The 24586-nt window shown below is 34.4% G+C and overlaps 1 protein-coding gene and 1 long non-coding RNA gene across 2 annotated transcripts; one reads left to right on the forward strand and one right to left on the reverse strand.

The window, feature by feature from the left end:
- The first annotated feature begins 1922 nt into the window (after positions 1-1922).
- On the forward strand, positions 1923-3035 carry LOC122281988. The gene is made up of 2 exons (XR_006230359.1): positions 1923-2177; positions 2643-3035. It is a non-coding gene; the product is annotated as an uncharacterized LOC122281988 (long non-coding RNA).
- A 972-nt stretch (positions 3036-4007) lies between these two features.
- Positions 4008-17398, reverse strand: LOC122282170. The gene is made up of 2 exons (XM_043094125.1): positions 17119-17398; positions 4008-4423 (listed from the first exon to the last, which is right to left on the reverse strand). The coding sequence occupies exons 1-2, from the start codon at positions 17396-17398 to the stop codon at positions 4008-4010; spliced, it is 696 nt and encodes a 231-aa protein (XP_042950059.1).
- Positions 17399-24586: the final 7188 nt, after the last annotated feature.

Consider the following 24586-nt stretch of genomic DNA (forward strand, 5'->3'; position numbering starts at 1 on the left):
AATTCTAATTTAATTTCTTGAAATAAAATAAGAAAATAAAATGTAGTAACCATAAAATTTTAAATTAGTCCAAATTCTAATTAATTTAATGATATATAAAAAAAATCTATTAAAAAATTGTTGACAATTTGCAAAACACCCCATAAAACTGGTTATTTAAGAGCATCAGCTCATGCCAATTATAAATTGTGGGCAACTATCAGCCTATCAAAATCAAAGAGAGATATATAAAATAGGCAAGATTATAATATATATTAGGTCAAAGCCTTGGGGGGCCTTGTCCCCCCCCCATTGGCTTAATTCCCAGTAATTTCTCAGCAATTCATGGTTGAAAATTCTTGTCTACTAGTTTCATTATTGCTTCATTTCACGTCACATCTAGGGCTGGGAAAATGAAAATGAGTACCCAGCTGGGAAGATTATTGCTTTTACGAACTTTCGTCGAACTTTGTTGAAGGCCGAGGCATGCATGAGTCTTCGTCCCTATCATTTTAGTCAGTTATAACCGGGCCCCAGGTTGAAAAAAGAAAAATATGTTGTCAACGAGGATTATTAATCATGTATTTGTTCTGAACTTTTAATTTCTCGAAGTCTTCGTTCCTTTTAATTCGTTAGGGATATAGACGTACATTTGTGATTCATAATGGTCTTGATATAAGTCACTATAATTAATTTATAAGTGGAGAGCCTGAGAGACTCCGCGAGAAAGTCCGTCAAAGTTTTGGTTCTTTTCCACATACCTTAATTTTCTTTCTCAAATTTTGTCCCGTAACGAAAATTTGAAGTTAGAGGTTAGGAAGATGGATGCTACTACAAGTCAAGAATGGTGCTTGAAAGAGCGTACCTCCATATATATATATATATATATAACGAAAATTAAAATATTTATAAAATATTATTTTTTAATATTTTAAAATTTAAAAAAATTAAATTATTTATTATATTTTATATAAAATAAGATGAGATAAAATGTGTTTGTTTCGAAATCTAGCTTTGAAGAGAGCGACTATTAGACTGGATATCTCTCCCCAGATGCTAAAACGATATACGACATGCAGAAGTTCGAGTTCATGCCGGCCTATATGGTTCGAAGAAAAAGATGAGATGAAGTCTCCCGAGTCAAGAAAGACGGCCATTTTGTTGAAAAACGATTTCTGTAAGTAACTTTCATGATGTTTTGGTATTTGGATGCATTTGGAAAAGTCATGATCAGTTATGGAAAAACGATTTCAGTCAATGAATTATGTCATTTAATGCACGCCATTAATAGTACTGACATTGCTTTAGTAATTTTACTTAACCAAAATATTTTAAATAAAAATACACATCTCAATTAATTAAGAAGAGATTAAGTTATGAATTGCCATAAACAAGATGGATCGACTGAGGATCATTGGAATTAATTATCATAAAAAAGCAGCCACGGCATCCGAGCTGGTTAATGATTTTCGATTGTGATGAACTTCCTGATGAACTAACATCGTTTTAATTTGTTGATCATCAATCATCAGCCCAAATACTTAGATTTTCTTAATTTTAAAGTTTCATGGGAATGTTTGATTATTATGTTGTTTTAAAGATTTAGAGAAGAGTTTCTGCACATCCAAAAATCTAAGATAGAGCTATTAATTTGAAGCATCCGGCCACAAAAAATGGGAAAGAGATGCATATATATAGTCATGTTGTTGTATAAGTTTGGTCTAGAAGTGCAATTGCATTGAAATGCCACCCAAATTAATACCATGTGATGTACAAATTAGAAGAAAAATAACTATATATATTATACATAGAGGGTAAAAAATAGAATATCTTAAAATCGAGATTAAGAAAAAGTAGTTATAATTTGAATACAATCAGTACTTTTTGTATATATAATTTGGAGGGAGTTTTCATCAGTTGTTCTAACTTTTTTTTTTTTTTTTATCATTTCTTTTTAATGTTTTAACTTGTTTTGCAAGCCTTGACTACGTCAATTTTGAAGACCTAGGTACATCTGCTCGTAGGTGAAAAGTTATATAAAGGAGGGGGCTGGTGTGGATTCCTGATCTGCCTCCCATTAACATAAGTACTCAGGATGGCTCTCAGATTTTCTACTACCATTGTCATGTTTTGCTTCATTGCGTTTCTCATCCTTGCTAATCATATTGTTTCCCCTCGACAGCTGATGTCTGGTCTGGGTAATTTAACTGATCTCTCTCTCTCTCTTTCTCTCTCTCTCTCTCATATATGCATGTATGTTCGAATCTAGTCTTTGATGTTTGGATTAAGGGCTTGGACAATTTATGTATCTCAAAAGCATGTGAATAGTAATAAATTAGTTTGAATTGAGATATTTTATTAGATTTTGAGAAAAAAGACAAAAATTAAATAAAAATATAGTGTATTGATTTTTATATTTTATTTTGAAATTTGTAAAATTTATATTGACTTTTGTGTTGAAAATGATGAGATAAAAAATTTGAAAATTTTTAATTAAAAAATATTTTATATTTGAATATTGTTTCGAAGGTTACAAAAAGTTTTGAGAATTTCATATCTATTTCTACGTCCAAACGGTATCTCAAAGTACTTCTGATGCATCATTAGCTATAAATTAGTTCTATTATTTATTTAATAATTAATTAGCTTTTGTCTAATTGCAGTGGCTAGGGGTCCTGTCTGGGGAACCCCGTCCCCTGGATCTCGCCCTTGTATTAAGTCCCAGAAACCGGGGGCGACGGGATGCTTCCCGCCTCATTGAGACGCGAAAATCCGTACGAGATGCTAGCAAAGCAATTACCTTGTATCCATATGCTTCCATACATTGAAATTCTAATTTTTTTGGGGGAAGCATTTATCATATATATATATATATATATATTGATATTCCCGGCCATTATATCTGTCTCTAGTTTAGCATGCATCGTTTATATATATATATATATATATGTTGTATTCAAATACAAGAGAAGGGTCATTTCATCATGAGATCGATGCCTCCTTATAAGTGTCAAGCATGATGTGCATGGAAATGAATAAATATATATTTTAAGATATATTATTTGGCCTTTATCCTTAATTTCCATTGCTTTTATTAACTACATGCTTTACATCATGAACTCTGAAGTTTTACTCGGAAAGAAACAAAAACTAGTGTTCCCAGTGGAGGGATGAAAGTCCTCCAAAATAAAAATACACAGTTGCACTTTCCCATTACAAAGAGCTAACGATAGTAGTGGGGAGTTCTAATGGCGACGTTCTTCGATTTATATAGAAAAGATAAGACGAAACATTATAGAAGAATGGATGCAAAAGTATTTCGAACTTATAAAATATCAACTTGTCTAATATTTACTAACATGCTCATTCAAATTACTTTAAACTTAAAAGATGAAACTCATGATCATTTAATACATGATTGAATGGTATATATATGATTCAAGATAAACAAAGCTCCTATTTGAAGAACTTTACATATTAAAGAATTAGTACATATAATTGAAGAATTCACTCGAAATCTTTCTATCTTTTAAAATTTGCATAAATTTAGATTTAAATTTTTATAAAATTTGAATACCAAATTTTAAATTCGGTAACCAGATATCATACCCGTAACCGGCCTGGGTAGGGCTGATTTTGGGTGATAAAGCTTTTGGTCCAGGTTTTATCAGAATTAGAAATCATAACCGAAACCTGGTTATACGAGTTCCGGAACGAACGTAGAAAACCCGACTCAGTTGAACGTACAGCCTTAATAAACTGATCTACCATATCTGTCTAATAAAAAATTTGTTCATCGCATCCTTTAAAGAATTCTACGAGATTTTATTGGGTCATGACGAACTATTTTGCATGCAGCAAATATTGATGAAAAAGAAAATTCAAAAACCATTAGTGTGCTGTACAAATATGGAGTTGTGTTTTTTTTTTTTTGATAGCAAACATCGCACTTTCTTCATTAAAATAGCAACAAATTACATCACAGATTCAGATCAAATAATTTGAGAGATACATTCAGAAAAATAATCCTACCAAACTATCAAATCTTCTAGATGCTTAGCATATCTTGCTAAGTTGTGAGCTGCTTCATTTGCCATGCGCCCCTTATGTTGAACTGAATATCTTGGTATTCTCTTTATCAACTTTTTCACTTCATGAACTAAATTGCCCCTAGCTAACCTTGACTCCGAAGTATTGTTTAATTCCTCTACTAGCATTAAAGAATCACTTTCAATAACCAACTCTAGAATGCCCATTCGAATGCAAAGTTGTAGACCTCTCAGTATTGCTAACAACTCCACCTCCATAGGATCAATTATCACACCATTTTCCATTTTGCTTGCAGAAAACAAGACCAATCCTCTATCATTCCTCAACAGCATTGCTACACCTACTTTTTCCTGATCTTCAAAAATTGCCCCATCCACATTAAGCTTCAAAGCACCTAAAGATCACTACAACAAATATGGCTTTTAGTGACAGATTATAAATAGTGACGGTTTCTAAACTGTGACTAAAAGGTATTTATTGTGACGGTTTGTGAGAACTGTCACTAAATGTTGGGCAAGAATTTCAAAACGTTCGGACGTTTTACATAATACGTTCGCACGTCACAGTAACGTTCGAATGTTATGTATATTTACGTGCGAACGTAAAAAAATTTAGCGCGAACGTTCGAACGTTTTAACTTATTACGTGCGAACGTGAATATATTAGCGCTAATGTTCGAACGTTAATGTGATAAAGTTCGAACGTTATATGTTAAATTACATAAATTAACCATAATATATATTTTTTTAATAGTAAGGTTGAGTAACGTTATATTAAAAAAAATTAAGAGTAGAAATTAAGCTACACAATACATACATTAAATATTTGTGTCCATTACATATGTCGAAAATAAAAAACGTTCGAATGATAAATTTTTACAAATCACTTTCAGAACTGCTGGTTTACAAAAGATCGAAACTCCTCAGTCAATGTCTCAACCTTATTGTTTAGCACATCTACATGATGTGCAAGATGTGCGACAGCCTGATCTATATGTGCAATCTGTCTATCGATCTGTCGGTCTATATGCGCCTTCATATCTGTCATCATTGTATCAACCCAAGCAGGTCGCACATCCCCAGCAGATGTAACTCCCGGCTGCTGACTAGTACTCGCCGACGGGCGAGCAACATCGGCCCCAGACTCAGTCGGGGGAACAAGATCTGGCGTAGGACCAGACTGACGCCGAGCTGAGCCTCTCCCCTGTGCAATGCTCCGGCGGTGTGTGGTTATGTCGATAGGGCTCATCTGGTTTATCACCATCTCCTCCGCCTGGAGTGGCACTCCCCGGGCTAGTAATAAGCGGCTGATGATGACTCCGTACGGGAGATTATCCGTGGTAACGATGCTGGCCTCGTAACGGATCCGCTCAAATATAACAAGGGGCAAGTCAATGGGCTCACCACGTGCCAAGCCAATCAGGAACTGTGCACGAGCCCGACTGAATGTGCTCTTATGTGCCACCGGGTCTACATTTGTTGCAACAAAAATGTGCAACATGCGAAAGAAAGGCAGCAGCTGATTCTGGCTGAAGGAGTTCGGCCTATCGAGCTTTGTGCGGTCCGTGCCAGTGAGGATGTAGAAATCCTGGTCCCGCTCATCGTCACCAACCTCAGCAGCAATAGGATCGCCCTCGGGTCGATCTTCTTCATGACTGGGCATAAACTCAACAGGGCCCGAAGATGAAGCAGAAGCGGCTGGATCTGCCTCGAATATGCCCGGGGAAAATGCAGCTGCTATGTCATCAGCCTGAGCAGCTGTCGACTCAGGTAGTATACGCGGAATCTGGAGTAAGTCAGCGAGAACATCTGCCGAGAACTGAAACTGTACACCGCGTACACTGAGAGTATGGGATGATGCATCGTTAGGCATGGTGGCCATCCCAATGTAAAACTCTCGAACCATTGTGGGGTAAATCTTTCCCCTCAATGTGCATATGGGGCCCCAGCCTCTGGTGACGAAGACGTCTCTCAGCGTCTTCTGCTCCCAGCTGAGCTCATCAAACTCATTAATGAGAATTTCTCGTTCCCCCATAACAGTTCGTGCCCCCAGTCGAGCAATGTCCGGATTGCCTCCATCCCTCCCTCGCTTCCTTGTCGTCATATACTGAGCCATATCCTGAAAATTAAAAAAAATATATAAATTGTAACATTTAAAAAAAATGATTATAATCACAGATACATACGTATTATGACATATATGGATTATACAGAAAATTAAAATATCATCTATTATAAATTTACATAATTTCGCCAGTAAAACTTTGAAATAATTTCACTTTTTCAATATATAAAATAATAATACTTAAAAGGAACAATATAAAAATATTTTAACAGGAAACGTTCGAACGTTATTGAAGGAACGTTCGCACGTTAGTCAGGATACGTTCGACAAAAAGATGATACGTACAGGACGTTTTTATCGAACGTTTCATTCAAACGTTCGATAAAAACGTGCGAATGAGTTCATTACGTCCGGACGTATTATCTAAACGTTCGGACGTAATGAATTTGAACCGTCATACGTTCGGACATTCTTACTAGCCGAAGAATACCAACGGTTTACGTTCGAACGTTTTTATCCAACGTTCTGTTAAAGCGTTGGATAAAAACGTTCGCACGTGAAACTAATACGTTCGCACGTTACAATATAACGTGCGAACGTAAAGAATACCAAATGTCGCACGTTCGGACGTTGTGTCGTGACGTCCGAACGTTACGACACGTAATCGCTGAGTCGACTCAGCCATTACCGAAAGCTTCGAAACGCATGTTTCGAAGCCACAAACAACCAAAATAAGCATTTATATACAGTGGGGAATGTTTCTACGGTCCTATTTTATCAATTTACTGCGAATGGTGGCCGAAAATGCAAGTTTTATAACCGGGTACGGTGGGTTTCGAATTTTTGAAACCCACCGATTAAAAGCAAGGAAATAGAAGAGGGAGAGGGCACATTACCTTTTAGTGACGGTTGCGGTGGAGGATGGCGACGGTTGCGGCGGCTTGCGTGGCGGAGAGGAAGAGAGAGTTTGAGTTCGGTGGCCGGTTTCGTACAAGTTACGGCCTGGAAACCGTCGTGCCTGGCCTTATATACAGTTAACGTTCGAACGTTAATTAATTAACGTTCGAACGTTAAATGTACATGCGAACGTTATGTAGATTACGTTCGGACGTTGAATCAAACGTGCGAACGTATAACTTTTACGTTCGGACGTTGTGTTAACATGCGAACGTATAACGTATATGTTCGGACGTCAATCAAAACGTCCGAACGTTTTAGTTATAACATTCGAACGTTTTTATACTATATATTATATTATATATATTATATAATATATTATTATAATATATATTATATTACCTATATATTACTATATAATATGATAGGTAATATTATATATCATATAATGTATAATATTATATACGTATAATATATGTATATTATATAGTATATAGTGTTAATAGTGTATATAGCGTATACTATATACTGTTGTACGTGTATATAGTGTATACTATATAGTATATAGTATATTACACTATATACTATATAGTGTATACTATATACTGTTATATAGTATGTAGTTTTAATACGTATATAGTGTTATATACGTATTATTGAAACCTATATTATATAGTATATAGTAATATAGTATACTATATTATATACGTATATAGATATAGTATATATACGTATGTTATGATATATTATATTATATATACTAATATATTATATTATATATACTAATATATTATATTATATCTAGTGTATACTTATATAATATTATTGTATATATTATTGTAATAATATTAATATATATATATTTAATACTATTTAATATGTTTATATATATAGTATATATTATATAGTAGTATATAATGTTAATATTATATAGTATATATTATATAGTAGTATTATATAGTTATTTATTTATCCAATACTATAGTTAATATACTATAGTATCTATATAATAACTATAGTATGTACTATATATATTAACATTATATACTACTATATAATATATAGTAATATATTAACTATAGTAATATATAGTATATAATATATATAGTATATATATATGTATAGTAATGTATAGTATACTATATATTACGATATTTGTAGTATATATACTATATTATATACAAGTAGTATATATAACATAGTACTAGTACTATATTATATCTATTATATATTTACTATATATAATATTATACGATATTATATAGTTATTACGTATGTTTAACATACTATATACTACTTATACTATATTATAGACTACAATATAGATAATATATTATATAAATAATAATACTATATTATAGACTATAATATAGATAATATATTATATAATATTTATACTATATTATCTAATAACTATATTACTTTAATATAGTTATTAGATATACTATATTAAAGTATACTATACTAATTACTAGGATAATATACAATTTTTGTACTATATAATATATTATAATATACTTGTTATAACTATAATATATAATATACTTATTATATTATAGTTATAATATAATATATATTTTATATTATTAGTTAATATAAGGTTATAATATATATGTAGTACGTTCTTATATTATACTTATGTTATATATATTATAATTGGTACAAATTATTTATTAATTAATATTTTATAATTTATAATTTAATATATAAATATATTATGAGGAATATACTAAATTTTAATATGTAAATAATAATTTTTACGTTCGAACGTTCATGTGAAACGTTCGGACGTTATAATAAATTCGGAGGGAAATTTCCCGCTTAAACCAAATTTCCACAGTACGTTCGAACGTACTATATAAACGTTCGAATGTTACTGACGAATACGTAGGAATGACAATAATACGTGCGAACGTATTATATATTTTGTGGGCGGGACTATTGTACGTTCGGACGTTTATGCTTAAACGTTCGCACGTAAAATGAAACGTTCGAACGTACTTTAATGAACGTCCGAACGTTAATTGCATAACAAGCAGAAAATAAAACTTTCACGCACGGGAAAGCAGATTCATTTCTGCTTTCCTCCGTGCGTGTTAGAGTGAGAGACTGAGAGAGTTTTAGAGAGAGGGAGCTGGGAAGAGAAGAGAAGAAGTGAAGAAGAAGTGGAGGGTTATAGTGAGAGAGAGTTTTCTAGAAATATTGTTTTAAGCATTAAGGTAAATAATATTTCTCATTTTTTATTTGTAATATACATGATAATTTCAATGTTTTATTTCATATATATTTAACTAACTAGTATTGTGTATTTTTTGAAGGATCATTTGTTGTGAATTGTTGAGAAGTTGTGATTTTTGAAGAAGAATTTATTTAAAGCACAAGGTATATATACTAAACTATATTGTTACATTTTATTGTGGATTTAATTTGTGATATAGATTGTGTTGTTTGGATGAATTAAAAAGAAAAATTATTGTTATTGAATATGTTTATTCTTAATGTGATAATGTTTTAGTATAGTGTATGTTTTTGAATAATAATTATTTGTTAGTTTATGTGTCTATTTTAGTAATTTGTTGTGATAAAAGAATATATATAACAATTTATTTGTTAGATAAATAGTGTGATTATTTGTGTAAGAATAAAAATTATGGAGATGAATTATTAATAACCATAATTATAAATTATAATATTACAATTAAAACTATTATATATATAATTAGTTAAATAACTAATATAATAAATTATCATATATTACTAAGTGTCAATTATAAGGCATAACTATATAGTATATAGCAGAAAAATCGAATTACTAAAATTATAATATAAATAAGTATTATAAAATAATAATTCCTAAAAATCTAATAGCTTGATGATCCTAAATATTTTATCTAATAATATATAGTATAGGGTATATTAGTATTAATCCATAATAATAATTATCATGTAATGTATAGTATTAAAAAATGATTACTAAGAAATAGATAAGTAATTATAATAATAATTACTTATTTAATTATAAAAATTATTATAAAAATTATAATAATTTTGGCAATAATTGGTACATATTATATAATAACTTATAACAATTAAGTGTTATCAATATATAGTATAACTAGTAATTATAATCTAATTTGCTATATATTATATTAAATATGAAATAAATAATTAAAATTTGTTATTTTATGCTATATAATAACAAATAAAATATAAGTGTTATCAGTAACTTATAATAGTAATTATAAGATATTTTATAGTAGTGTTATATATTATATAGCTGATAAATGACATATAATATAATAACTTAGGAATTACATAAGTTTATAAATAATTTCTAAGTGTTATCAATCATTAATAATATAAATATTATTAGTACATCGGGATAATTCAAACAATGTGCGCTAATTTATTTGTAGACTTTTTTGTTAGATATTGTATAACATTGCATAAATAACCTTAGACCCGTTTGGGAATTAGTGTACATTTAGGTGTACATTAATTCCTGAATTGTCCAGTGTGGACAGTTTGAGATTATATTATCCGTATTGCACATAAACGTTATTCCTACTTTGAACGTTTAGTATGAAGTTTCGGTGTCTTCCTCATTTGTTCTTCGGGTATACTGTTCTTAGGGTCATAATCCCTATATGTGAACATGTATACTTGGAGAACTATGGGGAAGTGCTGCCGAAATTTTTACTAACGTTCAAAGTAGTAGAGTGACGAGACTTGTGCAATATGGAGAATATAATCTCGAATGGGATAGGACCAACTACCTTGAGAAAGAGTACTTTGAACATTATGTATCATGACATGCATGTGTATTTAACTTTACCTTAATTACTAAAAAATTAGATGTTTTTAGAAATGGATAAAAGTTGGATGCGTCTACGCGATAGACTTGGAAAAGATTACATACCCTATGCGCGTGGAGTAAGGGTCTTCATTGATTTTGCAAAGGCCTCTGCTGATAGTCGTGGTTACATTAAGTGTCCATGTCGAGGTTGTAAAAATTTGTGTGCGATAAGATTGGATGAAGCTGAAAGTCATATATTTGTGAACGGTATGGATTTGGGCTATACTCGATGGGTACTGCATGGTGAGCCGTATGCTGAATCAGCGGATGACTTATTCAGTCAGCGGGAAAATTTGCACAACGTGGATGATGATTATGAGCGAGATGAGATGGAGGAGATGTTGAGTGACATTGGAGCTGGGATGTTTATGGATGAGGTTGATGACAATGGCTCAAGTGGGGGACGGAATGAGTCAGATAATTTTCCAGCAATGTGGGAAGATGCAAAGCGTGAGCTTTATCCAGGTTGTACAAAACATTCTAAAATGTCGTTTATTGTGCGGTTGCTTCACATAAAATCATTGTGTGGAATGTCAACCAAAGCAATTAACATGGTATTAGACTTATTTAACGAAGTGCTTCCCGAAGGATCTGCATTGCCGAAGAACTTTTATGAAGCGAAACAGTTGAGAAAGGGATTAGGATTTGAGTATAAGTCCATACATGCGTGCAAGAATGATTGTGTTTTATTTTGGAATGAGAACGAGGAGAAACAAGCATGTCCTGTATGCGGAGAGTCGAGGTGGAAGGATAAGAAAAGCGTTCCGGTTAAAGTATTGCGATATTTCCCATTGAAACCCCGATTGCAAAGATTATACATGTGTAAGAAAATAGCTCACGATATGAAGTGGCACAAAGAGAAAAGAGTTCAAAATGATGGATTTATGAGGCACCCGGCTGACTCACTTGCGTGGCAATCTTTCGATAATCAGTATCCAGAGTTTGGGATAGAAGCAAGGAACGTGCGTCTCGGACTCACAACTGATGGATTCAACCCTTTTGGAAATATGAGTACAAGTTATAGCACTTGGCCTGTAGTGTTGATTCCGTACAATCTTCCACCATGGAGGTGCATGAAGGCGCCCAACTTTTTGTTAACTTTGCTTATCCCCGGCCCGAGATCACCTGGGAATGACATTGACGTATATTTGCAGCCGTTGATTGAAGAGTTGAAAGAGTTATGGGAAGCAGGCGTCAGAACTTATGATGCATCCACATCAACAACTTTTCAGATGCATGCTGCGGTAATGTGGACGATAAATGACTTTCCGGCATATGGGAATCTTTCCGGCTGGAGTACTAAAGGAAAGTTAGCTTGTCCGACGTGTAATAAAGAAACTACTAGTGAGTGGTTAAAATATTCTCAAAAGTTGTGTTTCATGGGTCATCGACGTTATCTACCAACAAATCATGCATGGAGAACAGAATCCGCTAAGTTTGATGGACGTGTAGAAGATAGAATTGCGCCAAATGAGTTGTCTGGGGAAGAGATCCTGGAACAATTGGTACATGTGGCAGCGAACAATTTTGGCAAAGGTCGGGGAAAGAACAAGAGAAAACGAGGCATAGCAGAATTGAATTGGACAAAGCGTAGTATTTTTTTTGACTTGCCGTATTGGTCGTCCTGCATGTTGCGACATAGTTTGGATGTAATGCATATTGAGAAGAATATTTGTGATAATATACTGGGTACATTAATGAGCATCAATAAAAAGACGAAAGATACGATTAAGACAAGGAAAGATCTTGAGAGAATGGGAATTAAACATAATTTGCATTTACGAGTGGATGGTGAGAGGGTGGTCATGCCGCATGCATGTTTTACAATGACAAGGGAGGAGAGGATGGACTTCTGCAAATGGTTGCAAGGTGTGAAGTTGCCAGATGGTTATGCTTCAAATATCAGTAGATGCGTAAGCCATGATGACTGGAAAATTGGTGGATTGAAAAGTCATGACTGTCACGTATTTTTGCAGAAGTTATTACCGGTGGGAATTCGTGGGAAGCTAACATCTGCTGTACGTGTTGCCATAACTGAACTGTGTATGTTTTTTAAGGATTTGTGTGCTCGGGTAGTGAAGCGAGATATGCTGCAGAAACTGGAAGAAGACATTGCTACTATACTATGTAAATTTGAGCAAATCTTTCCACCGTCATTTTTTGATGTCATGGTCCATTTAGCAATACATTTACCCCGGGAGATCATGTTGGGTGGACCAGTACAGTTCCGTTGGATGTATCCAGTCGAAAGATATTTAGGTCGACTGAAGCGCACTGTTGGGAATAAAGCCAGAGCTGAGGGTTCAATAGCAGAGGCCTATATACACGATGAATGGTTAACATTTTGCTCTTTATATCTTCGTGGTGTTGAGACACAATTTATTCGTCAAGAACGAAATGCTGATCTTGCTGCTCCGCCTTCTCGTGAGCTATCAGTGTTTTCTCAGAATGTACGACCTTTGGGTGCACAAACGGGTTACGATTTACTTGATACAGAGTTGGGTAAAGTTCGGTGGTACGTACTAAATAATTGTCAGGAGATTGATCACTATCTCAGGTATGTCGTTGTACAAGGTTTAAATAATTTTAAAGATTATATACAACTTTAACTATTGTTATGTAAAATAATATGATAACTTATACTATACAGTGAGCACATGGACAAACTTAAGATGGAAGGCGTCGAGGATATAGTGGCAAGACACGAGTCAGAATTTTCTGGATGGTTTGAACAACGTGTATGAACTAAACTCTATACTATATGTTACATGATGAAAGTTTTAACTCTAGCTAATATTTAATAAATGACATTATTTAAATTGTTAGATATTGGAACAACGTGCTCGTGATCCCGGATCAGTCTCTTTTGAATTGTATGCATTGGCCCGTGGTCCATCAAACAGAGCACTTCGATACACTGCATGCACAGTTCGAGGTTATAGATTCCATACTCTGGACCGTGAACGTAATAGAAAAACTCAAAACTGTGGTGTCTTGGTCGAGGGGAGTCATGGAACAGATGATATTGATTATTATGGTGTCGTTCGTGATATTATCGGATTGAAATATCTGGGTGGGTCTATAACATATGTCTTTAAATGTGATTGGTGGGATCTAGGCGGTGGTCGGGATTCGATATATAGGGATAATCATTTTACGAGTGTCAATACTGCATCTAAATGGTACGAAGATGATCCATTCGTACTGGCTTGTCAAGCTACTCAAATCTATTACTTGATTGATCCAATGAAAAGTGCTGATGAAGATAGTGGAGAGATAACTTGGCGAGTTGTACAAAAATTTGTCCCTCGAAATATATATGAAGTAGGAACGAGTGCAGATTACGATAATAGTGGAGATGAAGATGACACTCTAAATGTAGAGGCCTACCAGGAAGATGGAGGAGGGGGTATTAACTTATTTGTTGACCTCGGTGCACTCGAGTTGCTCCCCTTATGTAGAGATGACGTCCCACTCATCCATCTCGACCCGTCTTCATTAAATTATCACTCAATTGAAGAAAGTGAGAAAAGTACAGAAGAAGAGTCAGAAGAAGAAGACGAACAAGAATCCGGGGGGGAAGTGGATAAGGATGACGAACAAGAGCTTGATGATGATGACGAAGATGTTATACAAAGAGATTCTGAAACAAACATGGAAAATACATCCGAAGATGAAGACTAAAAGTACTAAAAAGTTTATTCATATACAGCCATTATAGAATTTTATAATAAATATAAATTTATTCTAATAATATTTTTTTGTTATATATAATCATTTCCAAGTATGCCGCCAAAAAGACAAAGGAGAAATGTGCCTCCTCCACCGAGTCCAAGTCCTGAACCCATTGAGGACTCCCCACCTGAGGAGTCCGTTCCCGAAGATGAAGTTAACATTACAGAGAACGATGCACAATCGACACCTACCGGTAAGGAATGTTTACGTTAATACTATATATAATCAAGATGTTTGTTTCAATAAATAATATATATAACCTTCAAAATTATACTATTATCTATTAGTTGATGAACAATTGGCTCGTCGTGGTCGTGGCTATACACGCGGCATCTCACTTGAGAAAAATCGAAGGCATGGTAAACTGAAAATCACAATTCCTGATAATTCCACTGGAGGAGTGAATGATAGTGCAGCAGCGCTTTCCTCCTATATTGGCACAGTAATTCGAGCTTACGCTCCATTTTATGTGCGCTCCTGGAGAGATGTGCCGAATGAGATTAAGGAACACATTCGAAGTCGTGTGCTGGTGAGTTTACTTATTATATCATTTTTTTCACCTACATTAGTTTATTTTATTTTTAACGTAATTAATTTATAATTAGGATGAATTTGACCTCGACTTTGGTCGTAGCGAGGATTTGAGAACTGTGAATGAGTTAATGGCTACACTATTCCGACGTCACAAGGGACGATGTCACGACCATTTCAAGAAATTTGAGACGTTTGAAGAGGCTGCACAGTCCCCTTTCCAGCAGATGAAATTAGACGACTGGATAAAGTGTTGTGATCTTTTTGCCTCTCCAGAATATCAGGTATTCTAGATTTATTTTCTATAATTATTTACATTTATATTTGTTGTTTATATTATATGTATGTACATATATTACAATTAACGGTGAGAATTATTTTTGTAGCACTTAAGTTCTACAAATGCAAATAATAGATCTGCTCTGACTATTCACCATCGTGCTGGTTCAAGATCATTCCATCGTCTTGCTGAAAAAATGGTAATTAATAAACACAATAATTCATATTTTTTCTTATTATTCTTTTATATAAGTACTAATACTGTCTTTTTCAAATTGCTAATGATGTCGTTTTCTTAGAAACGTGATGATCCTGAAAACTTTTCCCTCATTCATGTCTATGCTGCTGCTCACACTAATGAGCATAGTGAGTGGATGGATCCTGCAGCTGCAATTAATTATGTAAGCGGTATTCCTTTTGTTGAATTATATTATGTAACATGTGATTAAATTATTTTTTATTTGTATTTCTTTTAATATGTTACTTATTGTGTGTTTTGATCTTTCAAACTGCAGGGGAAAATGATGGAGATGCAGTCAGTTTCTGGGGATTCCTCTCCTAGTGATTTGGACATTTTTTCACAGGTGCTTGGGCCCAACTCTAGTATGGCAAGAGGTTTGGGACGATCTTTCAAGCATTCCGGTTCATCTTCCTCAACCTCATCGACATCACAAATTAATAATCTTACCAAAGATTTAGAAGCTGCACGACGCGAGAATGAGTATATGAGGTCTAGACAGCAAGAGTTGGAGTCCCTCTTAGAGCGACAGTCTCATTTAGAGACGCGTTTGCAGGACCAACAAAGAGACCAGGAGGAAAGAATCCGTAGTGAGGTCCAACAGCAAGTGCAGCGGGAGATGATGCTGCAAATGGAGCGTGTTATGTCATTGCAACAGAATCGTGCTGGGCGAGGAAAGAAAAAGAAATGAATTTTATTTCTGTATTACGTTTTTAACATCTAATTTGAAAACAGTTTCAAACAATATTGGTTGTGAAATATGTACTATAATATGAAACAATTGGTTTGTTTATTAAGTGGATGAGTTTAGCATTTCTGATATGTACGTTCGAATGTAAATAAAATACGTTTCAACAGTATTAAACGTTCGAAAATACGTTCGAACGTAACCATACAAAATAGTAACAAAACGTTCGAACGTTTAAAAAAAACGTTCGAATGTAAAAAAAGTTTAACGTTCCAAACATCCGAACGTACATTTTACGTTCGAACACTACTCTCTTAACATTCGAATTAACGTCCGAACGTCATGATACAAACGTTCGGACATTATTTCATTTTCGTTGGAATCGAGATTCGAACGTAACGTTCGCACGTATAAACGTTCGAACGTTTACATTATACGTCCGAACTATAATCAACAAACGTTACCTTTTCTCGTTCGGATGTCAGCTCGTCTTTTTTACGTTCGAACGTGTAATTTTAAGTTCGAACGTTATATTCTGTGACAGATTCTAACCGTCACAGAAAATAATACGTTCGAACGTTACTTCAAACGGCACATCCCCAACCGTCACTAAAAATATTTTTAGTGACGCTTGTACAGTAAACTGTCACCAAATGTAATCCGTGACGCACATTACGTGACAGTGGTGGTGACGGTCTAAAACCGTCACCAAATATATTTCGTGACGTTTTTTCCATTTCTTGTGACAGTTTCATCTGTCACTAAAACCTATTTTTGTTGTAGTGGATGAAGGTTGCCAACAAGAGCATTGTGTTTTCCTCGGGTGCCTCACATCTCTGACCTCTTTATATTCGGTTGCAATAGATAAAGTTTTATCAATAGCCATATTAGGTTGTATAGTTTTGTGTTCAAAAATCTGCTGGTTTGTCCTATACCACATGCCCCATGCTATAAAGAAAACTTTTTCGAGATCACCAAGCCTTCCCTTTTCCATGACCTCCATTGCAATCCATATGACATCCTTCTGCACATCAGTATTCAATAAACCCTGAAAGTGCTTGTGCCATGACTGAATTACCATTGGACAATAGCATAATGTATGCCCCACATCTTCCTCATTATTGCACCACACACATTGAGCTTCATTAATAATAAACCTCCCCTTAAGGTTGGCACGGGTTGGGAGTCCATTCTTGCAAGCTCTCCAAGCAAAGATTTTTATTTTATTAGGTAGTTTCAGCTTCCATAACTTTGTCCAGAACTTGCTATAATTATCAGCATTTGAACACTCCCCCACTTGTCTGAATAACTTCTAAAAGTAGTCATATGCACTCTTAACACTAAACACCCGATCCTTCTCATGATCCCATATAATACAATCAGGCCTCACCTCATTACTGATCAAAATTTTCAACACAGATTCTGCTGCAGCAGGTGGTAACAACCTTCTCACCTTTTCTATATTCCACCATCTTGTGTTCTCATCAATAAGGTCTTCAACCATAAGTGTCTCATCAATATTTTCTTGTGTCGAATGTTGCAACACTCTGTATCCAGGTATCCAATGATCTATCCAAACCTTTATTGACTTACCATCCCCAACTCTCCATTTGCAACCCCTCAGCATGTCATCTTTTGATTCCTAAATACCCCTCCAAACGTATGAAGGTGTAGATCCCAGCCTTGAGTTATTAAAATTAGAGGAAGGAAAATATCTTGCTTTATACAGCTTGTGCAGAAGTGTAGTCTCATCTGTCATGATCCTCCAAGCTTGTTTTGCAAGAAGAGCTTGGTTAAAAATTTTCAAGTCTTTAAAACCCAGCCCTCCTAACACCTTTGTCTTACACATTCTCTTCCATCCTACCCATCTAATTTTCTATTCCTCCTGCTTCTAGCCACACCAAAAATTTTCCATTAACTATTCCAACTCACTACAAAGAGTAGATGGTAACTTGAAACAACTCATGTTATAAGTAGGGATGGCCATTACAACAGCCTTTAACAGCACTTTCTTACCTCCTTGGGACAATAACTTCTCTTTCCACCCCTTCAATTTATGCCAAACCTTATGTTTAAGTTCTGAGAAAGCTTGCTTCTTCCCTCTTCCAACCATAGGAGGTAGGCCAAGGTATTTGTCATATTGTTGAAATTGTTGAGCTCCCCAAAAGTCCATAATCTCTTGCTGGTTACTTGGATTAACATTTTTGCTAAAAATCATCGAGGTCTTTTCTATATTGACCTTCTGACCAGATGCCCTTTCATAAATGCCAAGTAGATGTTGTATATTCAAACAAGTATGTACATTTGCCCTGCAAAACATCAAACAGTCATCTGTAAACATAATATGGTTCAACTTGGGAGCACCAGGACAAATCTTCAAGCCTTCAATCTGTTTTGATGTTTCAGCCTATTGTAGGAGAGTGATTAACCCCTTAGTACATAGAAGGAACAAATAAGGAGATAATGGATCTTCTTGCCTAATCCCTTGAGTTGGAAACAAAGGGCCTTTTGGTGTTGGTTCACCATTCACTAATATGGAAAAAGAAACAAACTTAACACACCCCATAACTAACTTAATCCACTTCTCATGAAACCTCATTCTCTCCATCACAACTTCTAAGAAACTCCATTCCACCCTATCATAAGCTTTACTCATATCAAGCTTTAATGACATAAAGTCTTTCCTTCCACTTCTTTTCTGTCTCATGAAATGCACCAACTCATAAGCAACAAGTATATTATCTATTATTAATCTACCAGGAAAAAAAGCAGATTGTGACTTGGAAATAATAGTTGGCAATATCTCTTTAAGCCTATTAGCTAAAACCTTTGAGATCAATTTATAAAGGACATTACATAAGCTAATAGGCCTGTAATATGTAATCCTTTCAACCTGTTTTTTCTTTGGAATCAAGGTAATGTACGTATGATTTGAATCATTAGGAAACTGACCTTGATTGAGAGCCAGCAGAACTACTTGAGTGACATCCTTGCCAATAACAGACCAGTATTTTTGATAAAAGAGAGGTGCCATACCATCAAGACCTGGAGCTTTATTGAGATACATTTGATGTAGAGCCAAAACCACTTCCTTTTCCCAGAATTCCTTCACCAAATTCTCATTCATTTCAGCATTGACCCTTCCCCTTATTCCATCTAAGAAATCCATCTGTCCTTCCTTAGCTAAGGACTTAAACAAATTACTAAAGTACTCAAGAATCAACTTATCCCTTTCCTCATTAAATTTCCAACAACCATTCTCCTCTCTTAGTGCCTTTATCCAGTTTTTCTTCCTTCTTTGAGAAGCCTTATTGTGGAAAAACCTGGTGTTTGAATCCCCCTCTTTCAGCCATAAGGATTTAGACCTTTTGTCTCCACATGATCTCCTCCCTCTCCATCCAAACTTGCATTTCTACTCTTGCCTTCCTATGTTCATCCATTTTTTGAAAACAGGGATCACTAGACTGCAACCACTTCAATTGTGATCTTGCTTTCTCTAGTCCTTGCCTCACATGCCCAAACTTTGACTTGTTCCAGATAGTAAGCTTTTCACCACAACATTTGATCTTTCTCATCACTGCACTGCAGCCATCAGCACCTTGTCCCTCATACCAGGCATTCTCTATAACATTCTTGCAATCAGGTGAGTCCACCCACATAGCCTCAAACCTATAACGTCTCTTACTCCTCCCGTGGAATTGTACCTCATGAGTTCAGAGAATAATAGGCAGATGATCTGAGTATGCAACTGCACCATGTTGGACTCGAGCCATAGGATAATATAAACCCCACCTATGATTTGAGAGGACCCTATCTAACCTCTCACTGATACTATATACAGGTTCTCTTTTGTTACACCAAGTGAAAGGGGGGCCAATATAACCAAAATCCCTTAACTCACAATCATTCAAAACATCCCTAAAATCTTTCATCTGCCTCTCTACCCTCTGTAATCCTCCAGACTTCTCATGACAACCCAACATTTCATTGAAATCCCCCAACACTACCCATGCTTGAGAAGAAACCACTTTCAAAGCTCTGATTAGAGCCCATGTTTCATGTCTTTTTGAGGCCTCAGGACTGCCATATATACCAGTGAGGTACCATTCTTCATTTGCTAAATCATCATCCTTAACCCGTGCATGAATGTGTGATTTTGAAAAACTTAGAACTGTAATGTCCACATCCTTCCTCCACAATAAAGTAATACCTCCCCTTCTGCCATCACTGCTTATTGCCAAACAATTTTCATATCCCAGTCTATACTTCAATCTCTCCATTTCCTTTGCATGTAATCTTGTTTCTTGCAAAAAAAGAACCTCAGGAACTTCTCTTCTGAGTAGAAGAATAAATATTGAGTAGAACAATATATCATGAGTGCAGTTTTTTCACATATCAATGCCAGAAAGTGCAAATTCCTTATATTGGACTTTGCAAAGTCAATCAATATCTGGCTATAAAAAGATACCAGGACCAATGAAGCACAGGGTGATCATGTCTTGCCATGGAGAATCTTGATTGGGCCTTGGCCCTCAAATCCAAGTAGACCCATACCCATGACTATAGACCCATGTAATCTCGTGGGAGACTCATGGGAGACCCATGGTTTGGCCTTATTAGTCTTTGGCACGGGAAAGTCACTGGAGGGTCCATTTAGTACCGCAGTCCAACAATAAATTATATCAATAACATGGCCCAAACTGGGGGTTAAAGGCTCACTAGGGCTTGATATTCTACCTTGGAATAGAATGGATAAGAATTAAGAGGGTGTTTAGATTACTCCTATTATTCAGATATAATCTAAGCAAATAAGTATCACATGAGATAAGTACCACATGAGCGTGATCTATCCGTAGTATTGATCCAACTCAGCTCAGCACCTATATATACAGATACCATGTAATCCTAAAATATATATATGATCATATATTTGAGTAATTATACGCTATTCACTACTGACTTAAGCATCGGAATAGTTGCAAGTAGTTACATCTGCTTACCACCTCAAGATAAAGTTCCCAACCAATGGTAGAGTGGGTGAGCCATGAGGCGAACAGGCTTTAGCGCATGAATGTTACATACAAGAATTGAGGAGCAATAGAAAGGAGGTATGCACTGTCACAAGTGGAGACGGGAACTGTACTCAGAAGATCTCGATACCACCCTTATCGCCACCTTTGGTAGTTTCTCTAGAAAAGGGTGTAGAGGTTAGAGATGAATAGAGTCTACAGCAGGTTGTAGCCAACGAACCACTAGAAATAGTAACACTGTATCCTGACTACCCTAGTGCTACCACATGTATCGAAACTCGAGTTCCCCCAGAGGATAGAGAAGCTCTAAAGCAACTATTGATAGAGTACAAAGATGTTTTCGCCTGGAGCCATGAAGAGATGCCTGGGATAGACAATAGCATTATTGAGCATCATCTGTGCATAGAACCCTTGCACAAAAATGTACACTAGAAAAGAAGGTTGTTCAGCACAGAGAAGTACACTGCCATCACTGAAGACGTAAAACATCTGCTCACCTACGAATTCATCAAGGAAGCCCATTATCTAGAGTGGTTGTCCAACATTGTACTTGTTAAGAAGGTGAACAGAAAATGGAGAATGTACGTAGACTTTACCGACTTGAACAAGGCCTTCCCAAAAGATAACTTTCCTTTACCTCAGATCGATATTATTGTAAACGACACAACAGGGCACAGGTTGTTGAGTTTCATGGATGCCTACTCAGACTACAATCAGATCTGAATGCATTTGGTGGACGAAGAGAAGACGTCGTTTATTACAAATCGGGGACTGTATTGTTACTAGGTCATGTCATTCAATTTGAAAAATGCAGGGGCGACTTACCAGAGGTTGGTCAACCAGATGTTTAAGGAACAGATTGGAACTCTATGGAAGTATATGTAGATGACTTGCTAGTAAAGAGCAAGGATATATGCTAATTAATTCTCTTAATTTCCTTTCTTCAATTTGCTACTACCTACTTGTAATATCAGAGTTTTCTACTACTATATATGCCTAGCATGAGTTTCTGCACATCCAAAAATATAAGGTAGGGCTATTAATTTGGAGCACCCTAAAAAAAAGGTAAGAGATGCGGATAGTCATGTTGTTGTATAAGTTTGGTGATCTATATATAACTGCAATTGCATTGAAATGCCACCCAAATTAATACCGAGTGATGTACAAGTTAGAAGAAAAAGAAATATATATATATATATATTATATTATATAGAGGCAGGAGCGACTCAATACAAATTGAGATTTAAAGAGAATTTTAAGTTAGTCATTCGTAATTATAATACAATAAAATATAAATCATTATAAGGAATATTTTCAAAATTTTCAATAAAATGAGATTTTATTTAAAATATTTAAATAAAGTTTTTTGAATTTATATTTAATACAACAACTTAAAATGAGGCATCAATATAAATTTTATACCTCAATTTAGCAAGATCTTAAAAAATTATTTAAAATATAAATAATTCATCATATTAAATATTAAATTTATTATTATGGGGCCTTGCACACATTGAAAAATATAAAAGTTATTTAATGAAATGGTTTTTATTTTTATTTAAAAGAATATCTCATTTTTAATTTTGATGGCCTTAGGCAATGACTTAAATAGCCTTACCATTGAGCCGACTCTATATAAAGGGTAAAAATTAAATAGAATCTCTTAAAATCCTCGTGAAATGAAGAAACAATAGTTAGAATTTGAATACAATCAGTACTTCTTGTATATATAATTTGGAGGGAGCTTTGATCATCAGTTGTTCAAACTTATTTTTTCATTTCTTTTAAATGTTTTCATTGGCCTTAGGTACTTCTACTCATAGGTGAGAAGTTTGTTTTGGGATTTAAAAAAATTGATTTTTTTTTTTTTGTTTTTTTTATAAGTTTGAAAATGTTATAATAATCAATTAATGATTAAATAAAAAAGTTAAAGATTTAAAATTAAAAAATATTTTATATTTAAATAATATTTGAGAAGAAAATTATGAGTAGTTTTGATATGAGATGAGAATTTCTAATCTCAAGTAAGTTCCCAAACAACCCTCTTATATAATATTTATTGAGAATTTAATACTAACCAAAAAATTTAATTGAAAATTAATAAATATCATAAGACTTGGCCTTCGTCTCTTTCTAAATATATATATATTATATATAGGACTCGGCTCATATATTTATCTTTCTGTCCTGATAAAGTTTAGATAATAAATTAAGGTTAGCGATATTGATCCCAGCCTTCCCGGCTAGTACGAACATTCAACTTTCTAGCCCGCAACAATTTCTCAGCAATTCGTTGTTGAAAATTCGATCAGTCACATCTATGGCTGGGAAAATGAAAAGGTGTACGTACCCTAAGAAGATTAGGATTGCTTTAACCAACTCTCGTTGAACTATTCAGCTTTATCTTGTATGAAGAGACCGTTCGGGTTCAAGTGTTGAAGGAGATAGTGATCTTCATCCCTATCATTTAACCCATTTATGGATTAGTGCATTTTTTCTACGCTTTTAAGTTGTCAAAGTCTTTGTTCCTTTTTTCTAAGCTCAAGTCGGCCTTTTATTTAAGCACTTTTTTTAAAAAAAATTAAAAATTAAAAAAAAAATCTCAGGAAAAGATTAAATCACAAAGTTGATTTTATTGGTTAGGATTTGATTAAATTACAAACGTGAATAATGAATTCCACCGCGCGCATGCTCATTAAACTCAATATTTAATTCTTGTAACTAAGAATTTATCATAGCATAAAAAGTATCAACTCCATAGCGATGCTCAATTATAAATAAAATCGATCAGCTTGTTGCTTGCTATTGGTAAGTAAAACCACCCATTTTTTATTTATATATTTTTGAATAATTTTTTTGTGGATTAAAAAAAATTATGGTATTGATTTTTTTTGTTTTTTTTATAAATTTAAAAAAATTACAATGATTAATTAATGATTAGATGAAAAGAATGAAGATTTGAAATTAAAAAATACTTCATTAATAATTTTGATATATGTGAGATGAGAATTTCTAATCTCATGTAAGTTCCCAAACAACCCTTTATACAACATTTATTGAGAATTTACTACTAACCAAAAAAGCAAAAAACAGAGATGTGTAGTGCAGCGGCTTCATGACGAAAATAAAAATAATCCACAGAGAGAGAGAGAGAGAGAGAGAGTGAAAGAGTTGTTGGGAGTGTCGTTGAGGGTAGGTGAGTGATTTGGGGCGGACAATTGATATGCTGTCGAGAGGAA

Source organism: Carya illinoinensis, chromosome 11, assembly GCF_018687715.1.
Source record: "Carya illinoinensis cultivar Pawnee chromosome 11, C.illinoinensisPawnee_v1, whole genome shotgun sequence".
NCBI classification, from domain to species: Eukaryota; Viridiplantae; Streptophyta; class Magnoliopsida; order Fagales; family Juglandaceae; genus Carya; species Carya illinoinensis.